The sequence below is a fragment of the Macadamia integrifolia genome, unplaced genomic scaffold (genome assembly GCF_013358625.1).
Source record: "Macadamia integrifolia cultivar HAES 741 unplaced genomic scaffold, SCU_Mint_v3 scaffold155, whole genome shotgun sequence".
NCBI classification, from domain to species: Eukaryota; Viridiplantae; Streptophyta; class Magnoliopsida; order Proteales; family Proteaceae; genus Macadamia; species Macadamia integrifolia.
The window spans coordinates 467,472-478,414 of NW_024868256.1; the positions used below are offsets into that span (position 1 = coordinate 467,472).

General features: G+C 37.0%; 1 protein-coding gene across 2 annotated transcripts; it reads right to left on the reverse strand.

Annotated features, from left to right (window-relative positions):
• Positions 1-318: 318 nt before the first annotated feature.
• Positions 319-10,928, reverse strand: LOC122064172. Of its 2 annotated transcripts, none has more exons than XM_042627881.1 (3): positions 10,553-10,928; positions 745-3,938; positions 319-655 (listed from the first exon to the last, which is right to left on the reverse strand). In XM_042627881.1, the coding sequence occupies exons 1-3, from the start codon at positions 10,868-10,870 to the stop codon at positions 631-633; spliced, it is 3,537 nt and encodes a 1,178-aa protein (XP_042483815.1). In that variant the 5' UTR covers positions 10,871-10,928; the 3' UTR covers positions 319-630. The 2 variants fall into 2 exon arrangements, with proteins under 2 accessions (XP_042483815.1, XP_042483816.1); XM_042627882.1 differs by having other exon boundaries at positions 319-659.
• Positions 10,929-10,943: the final 15 nt, after the last annotated feature.

Consider the following 10,943-nt stretch of genomic DNA (forward strand, 5'->3'; position numbering starts at 1 on the left):
TTTCCCTGACATTTCCCATACAGGGACACATTTATTCTTCTGCATCTCAATTTTAAGCTGAGAATAGATGGAGTTTTTCCCATGATTTTCTCTTTCACAAATTTACTCATGAAACACAGTCAAATATAAAAATTCCAATTAATAGTCAAATAGAATTACTCCTATGCACAGAATATTGGAGTAAAATGAGCCTTCAAAGCATAAAAGTAGTCCAAATATGTAAGAAGCATAGCATAAGGATTTTCACTATGTTAGTTTTACCTAAATCAATCAGAAGACATTTGTTCATTTATTGATATTCACAAGAACAATAGGAACTTCATAACCCTCTCTTTCTAATGGAACTATCAACAGTAACTTCATCTCAAAATAAAGTCAAAAGAACTTCATATTCTCAACAAAATATCAATATACTTAAGACAGAAATTATTACTTCTATAATATTACACTTCTTACAGCAGTAACTGATTACCTGACAAAGACAACTGACTCTAAAGCATAATTCAGTCATACATCTTTGATGAAGCTTAGATAGTCATTTCTATAACATGATTGGAGCTAAGTCATTGCTCAAAAAGCTGGACTTGAGAAAGTCACTTTCCATTGGCCATCACACGCCAGACCACTGGTTCACTTAATGTCTTTGACTGGAAACCTTCCTTAGGAAAAAAAAAAATAAAATTATGAAGCATAAATTTAATAGGAACCAACAATATAATACCAACATGGATGAGTTGAACTTACTCTCCAAATCTATATATCTGAGCTGACTTCTGAAATTCTGAAATCTTATCAGAATTGGTGACTGCTTCATAAGGTATGGTCGAATGAGTTGGCCTAGGTTGATTGTGATCCATGTTTTGACTTGGCTTGAGAATGTGTTTTGCACCTGCACTTAGTTTAATGGGACCTGCTCTGATCACACCATCCTGTTTAAAAGATTTAGGAAACGATGAATCTCTGAATTCAGCCTTTTGGATCTCTGGCAGTGAATGTCCTAGAACCCTAGCTTTATCCCTGAATGCATCAAAGTCAGTTGCTCCTGTGTTACATTTTGCATAACCACTGATATCAGATGAGTCTCTAAATCCAAACTTTTGGATTTCTGACAGTGAATGTCCTAAATCCATAGTTTTATCCCTGAATGCATCAAAATCAGCTGCTCCAGTACATTGTGCATAACCACTGACGTTTATTCTTTTACTCAATTCCTCCACAGCACTTGGGTCCCCTTGAATTTTTAAGTTGGGTTTCTTCATAGCATTTGCTGAATTATTTGCTTCATCTGCAGTTCTCTTTTTGGCTATCTTCACACTGTCAGGAACCATAAAAGGGAAATGTTTTGACTGTTCCCCTTCCTTGTCTTCAATCTTATTTCTATGGCTTGCATTGACTGTAGAAGTAGGTTTGCATCCTCGAAGAGCAGGGATGAGTGGAGGGTGAAAAAAGGGGGCAGGACCAGTTGGACTCTGCTTGTGAGGGTGAAAGGTGCTGGCATGGTGGGGATAAGCTACCGTTGATGAATTATACATAGAAGAAGTAGCTGAGAAATTAGTTCCAGAAATGGTGCGGGGGTGATCAGCACTTGCACCAGAATATGGCTGAGAAGAAGTGAGGTTAGCTTCTTCGTGCTGTTTTGCATTCACAAGCCACTGCGGCAGCCTCTTAGAAGAGCTCTCAAGCCATGATGGTTGAACATTTGCTCGACATTCCTGATTTACTAAGGGAAAATGGAAAGCAGATTTTATTCCATGAGGTAGTCTCTGGTCACAATTGGGTTGGGCAGAATTCAAAAGCATATGCTTAGAAGCACCGAAAGAAGTAGATGCTGCAACTGGTACCTGAGAGCTCACTTTTAGAGATTCAGTTCCAGAGTTGGTGTGTTGCTGAAAGTTGGAGTTCTCATTGAGTAGTGTATGGGAAGGTAGAGTGTGCAGAAAAGAATGTAGCTTGGCACTGGCATTTTCCCTGATCAAAGAGGGACTGTTCTGCTGCCTTACATACATCTGCCAGTTGAGATATGAGTGAGAAAATCCAGCATCTGCAGCTTTCATTGGAAAAGTACTTCCTAAGGATGCATTGCTTTGAGTTTCCAATGAAGGAGTAATTGTTTCTTTTGGCTTTCCTGGGTAGGGAAGCACAATTCTTTCCTGCTGAAATTGCCTTTTCAATGAAGGGTTGTCAGAGACAGTGGTGGTAAGATGATTCTCTGTCATGGTGCCAGCGGATGTCCTGCCATTCTCAAAACCTTGGACATCTTTGTTATTTATGCCAACTGTAACATCTTTACCCATCAACCGCATTGTTGGTCTGGTGGCATTTGGAAACATGCAGTCCAAATTCTTCTCAGGTTGAATCTTTTCCTTTTCAGTTTGGTTCTGAGTTTGGCCATACTGTCTGCAACTTTCGACAGATAAGTCTGTGACGTGTATGCCTGAAACCAACTGATGGACGGAGTGACTGTTTCTCTTCACCAAATCTTGCCAATGGACTTCTGCTCGTCCAGTATTTTGCATTTCACTAGTACCCAACTTAGATGATAAAGATACTTCGGAGCTCTCTTGTTGGTGATTCTGACTGGGAAAAACTTCAAATTTGTCATTTCGAAGTGTTGCTTTGGCATAGCTCTTATCTTTCATAGTTAGATAACTGGCTGGACTATTTGGCTGCACAAGATTAAGCAGTTGGAAGTCACTGACAGAACCCATTGATGGACTTGGCTTTACCAGGTTAAACCCCCTTTTGCCACCTGAATGCAACTGGATAAATTCACCTTGTGAATTAAGAGGCAGTCCAATAGAGTAATCAATAACACATCTGTCACTGAATATTGATTCTCTTTGCTTCTTCTTCTCAACTGAGGAACATATGCTTGTCAATAATTCTTTCGAAGATATATGATGCATTGACTCGTAGAGCAAATCACAACCACTAGAGTTCTCTTGGGAAACTTGTGATAGAAATTGGAACCTCCCATTTGTTTCTGCACTCATTTCTGAACAAGATGTTGAAGGCTGTAAAGACGCATTTGCATTTTCCAGTGTTGCAGCAGGTTCAGCCAGATTTCTGCCAATGTTGTGTACACTTTGAACACTCCCATCTGCTTGAGTATCTGAAGTGGGTTTGAAACTCTCTGCCACCGTAGACTCAAGTTTTGGGAAGCTGGCAGAAGAAAGAGTCTGAAATTCATTTGAGTTTCCTTGATGATACATAAGAAAACAATCATTTGAAACCTGGTTTAGGTCTACAAATCTGTCTGTGCAAGTTTCTTCTTTATCTTGACAGCTCTTATTATGTGGACTTGGAATTGCCATTACAGAAACATGACTATGAACATCATCCAAGCATATGTTTTCATGTGATGATAGGCAGGAAGTTTCATTTGCAATGCCGGTAGAAACATCACCACTACTACCATCAAAGTCTAAAGCTACTTCAGCAGCAGTCAAATCTTTATCAGTTTCCATAGAGTCCCTCATTGGTAAAGCAGCCATTAAATCTGAAAATTCCTTGGAATGGCTTTGCACCTGAGGCCACTCAACAGACGGATACTGTATCTTTGTTGGTCCATGTATCTCCTCATGAGTGGAAAACCTGACATGCTTGTCTGGTTGTTCAACATGGCAAGAATTCGTTTGATCACCTCCCTGAAAACTGTGTATGGCAGAGTTATTCTGTCCGGAATTAACTTCTGCACATCTCTTCAGAATGCTATGAACAGGAAATGGGTTCTGCTGTGGTTGCCTTGAAGGTAACTTGGAAGTTTGCACGACTTTGAGCTTTTTTTGTGTAGACAAACTTTTCATCCTTGATGATTTCTTCTTATGGAAAACACTAGTATTTGGGATCTCTTTTCTACAACACTTGTCATGTAGAGAAACCTTTTCTTGCCCACAAAAATCATCTGGAGGCGAAACTTTGAATTTTTGAATTTTCTCCTGTTTAAGACAATGTAGCATGCCACATTAGTACTGCTCGTTGAAATTGTGAGGGATCTTGACTCAAGTTTCACATGAAAAAATGAAGCATCATAAGTTGTTGAAGTCACATTGTAAGACAATATATTTGAATAAATATAATGCTATCAACTGGCACAAAAAAATAAACAACATTTGCCGAAGCTGAGTTACCACTTGCCAGAGTTCCAGGTTAGTTGAGAAAAAACATTGCAGGAGAGCATTAAAACAAGTCAACCATAGCATTTACATAGCTCCACATAGTACATATTAGTGTACAACATCACAAGCATAGATTTTAAATTATCGAAGAACAAAAATTTGAAGCAGTTAGTTCTTCAAGACAAGAAATTCGATATTCTAAAGTTCTTCAATAATTGTAAAAGAAGGAAAGTATCCTGATGCAAAACAAATTGTCTCTAGGATCTTCATTCTTCAACCAAGGACCTGACTATATTGAAACTGGTGACTCTTGAATCATCAAGGATCAGATACCTCTTTAGTCTATCCTACACTGTTTTACAAGATGAGTTGTACATAGTTTATATGCACTCTAGTGAGGAGTTGTACATACATATATATATATATATATTTTTTTTAATTTTAAATTAATTAATTAATTATTATTATTATTATAATTATTATTTTCTCCTTTTAATAGAATTCTGATCTTTAGAGAAAAAAATAGTGAGGAGACACATGAGTTCTAAGGTACTGTCACACCAGAATGTGTCTAAACCTATTTAAAAACCAAAAATAATTTTTTCTTGGAAAAAAAAGCATGTTTATTTCTAGATAAGCAAATGGCAGTAACGGACAAACTAAAGTCTTTACAAAACAAGGTGGTTCACCATTCCTGACAAGGAAAACCTGATTGTTGACACCAAGCCAATTCACTTGCCATGTCACTACTATACTTGGCCTCTCAGTATGTGTTTTGGCAAAACCATATCAATTGAAACATATCCATGGCAGTCATTGATCAAGGCCCTAATTTCCTGTGCTGTGAAGAATTGCATAGGAGAGATAAGGGGGAAAGAATCCCTTCAAGTTCAACTCATTAGCAGCATCATTGGAGTTAAAACATAAGCTACTGTATGGCAGTCCAAGCTTCTGATTCTCTTGAGATTGGTGTCATGTAAAACTGTATTTTACTAATGCTAAATTGGAGTAAATGATGGACCCACTAATTTTACATCAATCACTAAGGGTAACCTCCCATAGAACATTCTCATTTAAACTGGTCTCCTGTAGAAAATAGGCACATGATAGGTACTTGAATGAGGTTAATTGCTGATAGTTGGTAATTTTCTAATACCACCAATTTTTACTAAGAAATAAGGAAAAAGAATAAGTATGTATATATATATATATATATATATATATTCCATAAATTCATTCTCAAGGGGAACAAAGTATTTATTCACAATTAAGAACACATCTGTATCCTCCCCCCCCCCTAACACTTCTAAAACAATTCAAAAGTCAAGCATGATATACTTAGCTGTGATATAAATAAGTGATGTTTCTTATTTTCAGAAAATGATATTTTATGGTCAATTACCTTTTATCGATTCTGGGTAACTGGTTTTGTAGTATTACCAATTTAACACATGGATTTCTGTGTAACCATGCAACTGGGGATTCAATCATTATGGTAATGAGTATTGGCCAATACTGATAGAGATCACCTGATCCAAAGATGGAACTGCTGAATCAAACACTTCAGGTGATGTAAGGCTAGGTAGGAACTACCCAACCCCAGTTATGATCCCACAAATTCAAATCTGAAATCAGACTTGGAACCAAAGTTTGAATCTGGCTGAAATAGAAGGAAGCCTAAGATTGGCTGTAGGAGTCTCTGATAGAGCTCAAATTTTGATCGAATCTTCCTTTCATGGTGCTACACAAAACCTTAAAATTTGGGGCCTGATTGGGTGGCCAGCTATGGAGATATGAAGTTTGGTTCCCAAATAGGAAACTAATGCAGACCTTCAGGAATGGCAAGCTAGGGAGCTCCAATGGCCACCGAGCTTGGGTCGAATGGGCCTCTTGGGGGATGGAAGGAAATCTCAAAAGGGCTAGAAGATTGGCCTGGTGGTTGGGGAGATCTGGCCTTGGTCGATCTCCCTCAAAACCTGACAATAAGGCTATTCGATCTTGGCTTGTGGGCTGGTCTTGATCACCAACAATGGAAGGCTGTTGAGTATTTGATCAATAATCAATCACACTCTCTCGCAGCAAACAAATAAGAAAATAAAAGAAATGAAAAAGAGAATCGGTGGGGGGTTGAAAAGGGTGGAAGAAGAATTAGGAAATGTGCATCTCACCCTCAGGTTTTGGGCATCTCACCCTCTCAGGTAACAGCTATCTGAGCCATTAGTAAACACTCAAATTCGTAAACTTCAATCAATCTTTTCATTACGATCAATGGGATTTAAATAGCTTACAAAACTTAGACATAAAGAAATAACAGAAAAGGAAACTAATAGACTGAAATAAGACTTTTTAATTTGTGTCTAATTTGCTAACCAAGTTTAGCCAAATTAGAAACTAACAAACCATTGACAAAAGGAAACAAACCTAAGTTACAAAAGAGAAACTACTTGACTAACAAAATAAGAAACTAACTTGGACAATCAAAAACAGAAACTAAATCCTAGGCTAACTTATGAAATTAGATGGCTGCTGGAACTCTTGAAGCTTCTATTTCAACAATAAGGGACAGATATATGGATCTTCAAGAAGATATTCATTGAACAAAAACTTCAGGAGTTACTGTTCACGTGAACAGTGTTTTCCAGCTTTCCTTTTGAGCTGGTTAGATGGGGCCAAGTTGGGGGCTGGCTGGTCCAACATTGGACTTGGTTCGATAGGGCCAGCAGCCCCTTCCTTGTGCAAGCTTGATCTACATCATCAGGCCGCTCCAACTCGAGATTGAGCATTCCATACGGACTGAGCAAGTGTCATATAGCTCAACCACGTAATGTGGGATTGAAAACCAAATTTAACAACATTTCTCTACGGCCTAAGGGTTGAAGAGTGATAAAATATTTGATTGCTTCACAAAGTAACAATCTTAGAATTTCCAAGAAGATGAGATATTGAAGTTCATAAATTAAAAGTAGCGATACGTTGTACAACACCAACATTGTTAGATGTTCATCACTATGTCACATGGGATCAACCAGCTCCAATGCCATCTTTTGTCATTCCAAATGAAACACGCACACTTTCCCCTAACTTGTTCTATAAACACTCCATTATGTTTTTGTTTTTCATTCTTTTATTTCTTCTTTCCCTTTGCTAGAGTATCAGATCATTAAACACAAAAATACCAACTGAATAGAAGGCTTCCTTCTCATTTGTGCTTTCAATGTCAATAAACAACTAGATCTCATGGAGTGACAACTGTGTCTAAATGGAATAGAAAATATGGGACAATGACTCTCAACAGAGATAGAAACTCCCGGACCTCCCATTTAGAATGAAACTCACCGCAAACTTTCAACAATTATATTGCAGCCTGAGAGGGTAGTGTGGCTATATAACTACATGCTTCCTTTACCATGATGTGGAATGCCTTCGTGCCACATCAATCATTGCAAAGAGTGAATTGGAGTCTTATTGCTAGCCATATGCATCATTAAAATTCCCCTTTTCCAATTTACAACTCGTTTAATAATCATGATTATAGGCAATCTCACATGGACAAATTTAAACTTTACAATTTCAGTTATGTGCAACACTTAATTAAGTCAACTTGCTAGCCATCATGTTTTTCATGTACCAAGATTTGTTTTATGTTTGTTTTATTACTTCAAAAAACAAAGAATTACATTTCTATTTTTTTTTTATCAATAAAAAACATACAGTTTTCTTCCCATAGAGAAGAATCAAAGATCTGAAGGGGGAAAAAAATATTGATTCATGACGAAATCAAGTTACATAGTGGATTGTGAGATGCACATTTAGCACAATTAGCAACCTCTTAACTCCAACAATCAGCAAGACAAAGTTTACTGGGAATTTGGAACAATTCATTATAGTATTTTATTAATTCTACAACAGATCATGGCAACAAAGGAACAGTAAGAAGGAAAGTTAAGGACAAGGGCGAACAACACTCTCAACATCATAGAGTTAAATGTTAAAAGTAATAAGAGTTGTACCAAAGGCTTTTTGAAAGAAGGCCGAAGAAATATTGGCATTAAGAATCTTTGAAATGAATATAACTCTATGATGGGCAAGTTGTCCAAGTGAGAAGGCTTCCAGACCATTGAACTCCACTTTTCCCATGCTCAGCCTTCTCTAAGTTCACTATGGGTTTTTCAAAAATTTCAGTTTTTGTCCACAATATGTTGTTCCCCATGAAGAGCATTGAATTGACAGTTCACCTCATTATAAAAATAAAAATAAAAAAATCATGAGATTATCTATTTGTTTCAAAGATTTGATTGTTACATCTTCAAAGAAATTGCAAGGTTTTTGCTCCCAACCCCATTAAGTTGGGATAAGCCTGAGTTAGTTGTTGATCGTTGTCGTTGCAAGGTTTTTGCTTCCCTTGTAATCTTACCACAAAAACCAAAAAAGCTTACACCTTATAAAAGGCACTTCAAAAATTCATGGCTAAGCTGAGAAAAACCAGCTAGTGACTATAGAACTATTTTCAGATCTTGACGCTATTTCTCATTTCATGTAAGATTTTGTGAATGTTACTAGCATGCTGGCATTTCCAGTAAATATGGTCATAGGATCATAAGCACGAAATAAAAAAATAATATAAATTAAATGAAAAGAAGAAGCAAAAAATAGGACAAGACCAATTTTTAGCATAGAAAACCTCTAGAGTACCACATCTAACTTAAAAAACAGAAGCACACTTGTATGAAATACAAGACTTAATCTGATGTAAATATCCAGAATATACCACACTATTTTAGTATGGGAAAGTAGTATCATTACACCCACTGAAAATAAAGCTGTTCAGCTCCAGAATTGAGAAGAAAAACTGGGAAAAAATGAACAAGATTAAAGCTGTTAAGTTCCAGAATTGCTAGACATGTGTATTCCATCTTTGATGTGCTTATATTTTTTACTCTTGTTTGGTTGGAGATTTCTTTTCATTATTCAAAAAAAAAAAAAAGGGGTTGAGAGAGAGAGTTAAATCCTAACTTCAAGCTTCTTTATCCACCTATCTTTTCATATACTATGTTCATAAAGCAATAGAACTCTCCACTACAGGAGATGTTCTTACACAGAAGAATACTAGTCGAATACTAAAATAGCAATTGACCAGTATTACTCCAGGGTCAAACGCTAATGAGTAAATTATAACCATGTTAGCCACCTTAATCGCATGACACTTTTTGTTTTGTTTTTGTTTTTTTTTTTGGGTAAAAGCATGACACTTTTTGCTGAAACACTGAGAAGGTGGCCGAACCAAAGCAGCAAAGGCGGATCAGCCACAGGAAAAAGTTGCTAAATCAATCGGATCATGATCTGTCTAAACCTTGATAATGCAATCATTTTCTAATTCAATCTACAAAATACTCATGAAATACCAATATATGTCAATCGAAGCTTATGAAAAGTTGTTTAAAATGGAGGCCGCTTAGCTCGTTACTCTCTAAGTAGCAAATACAGCTGAAGACATGCTTCAATATTTCATGCAATGTCATAACCCCAATGTTACTAAATACAAACAACAAAACTCGACTACCAGCATCCACATGTAAGGAAGTTTATTCGAAGGTCATTAGAATCTAAGAAGAATAACACATAAATGCTCAAACCAAATCTTCAAGCAACTACAATTTATTCCTCTTGATGGAATACATAAAAAAGATTCAAAGATCATCAAACCTACTTTTCATTTCCACTGCAAATTAGATTATAGCCTCCAAATAAGAAGCACATAAACAAAAAGATGATCAGAATCAAATTCCTCTCGTACTATATTTGTTTCTTCTCCAAATTTCACTTTCGTCAATTTTTATCCACATCCAAGCCGATTTGATATAGGAAAGAACAAGAATCAAGAATAAATAAACTCGCCAAGAGAAACTGTAATATTGCATGTGGTGAACACGGCATGTGATAGGAGAAAAACCAGCCATTCGATTGAAATATTTTTCATTTTGCTCAACTATCTTTTAGATTTTCCTCTTTTTTATTTTTGGGTAAACCAAGGACAACTTCCCCATCAACCCAACCTCCCGCCCGTACTAGACAGCTGGTTTAGCAGGCACCATTCCATCGAGTGCTCGATCTTCACGGCATGGAACCCCATCATCCACCCTAGTTCTTTCTATTTTTTTTTTCTTTTCCTACTGCAGAGAGAGAGAGAGAGAGAGAGAGAGAGATGCGTAATTCATGTAAACGAGGACAAGAACATCGCATCGCTTTCATCTTCACAACTTTCAAACAGTATAAGCAGCTTTTTGAGCAGAAAATGGAAAGAAGAAGAGAAACCAAAACAAACGAAGATCTAAAGTATCTTCAAGTTACCGTAAAAACGAAGCAAATTCAGAAAATCTCAAACAGAAATTTAACATATTTTCTGGAAAATAATAATAATAATAATCATCACTTACCTTCTTCATCACTTCCGAAGGAGGAGCTGTGCCTGTCGTCCTTGATGATGGGGCGACAAATCCGCCGTCAATCTTCTTCATCTTCTTTTTCTTCCTCTTCATGTTCTTCACCTTCAACGTCATCATCCCCGGATCATCTCTCAAACAATTCTTGTTTATCTTTTCTCTCTTTTTCGTCTTTTTCTTCTTTCCAACTACATCAGATGATGCTTTCTTCAAGACTTTCAAATCAACTTCCTCTTCAGGAACCACCACATGTCGATTCTCACAATCGAGCTTCACAGCTTCGATCTGCGGAGAAGCAGCGAAGATCTCCATAATAGATCTTCTCTTCCTTGTCCTCGACTTCACCTTAGTCGTCACCGCCGCCGGCGTTTCTGTAGAAGAGTTT

Excerpts from the sequence above, each read along its gene's own strand:
- LOC122064172 (XM_042627881.1), bottom strand. The coding sequence starts at position 10,870 with ATGGAGATCTTCGCTGCTTCTCCGCAGATCGAAGCTGTGAAGCTCGAT. Across the intron at positions 3,939-10,552 it reads CTTCGGAAGTGATGAAGAAG|GAGAAAATTCAAAAATTCAA; the intron begins GTAAGTGATGAT and ends TGTCTTAAACAG. Across the intron at positions 656-744 it reads CAGATATATAGATTTGGAGA|GTTTCCAGTCAAAGACATTA; the intron begins GTAAGTTCAACT and ends TTCCTAAGGAAG.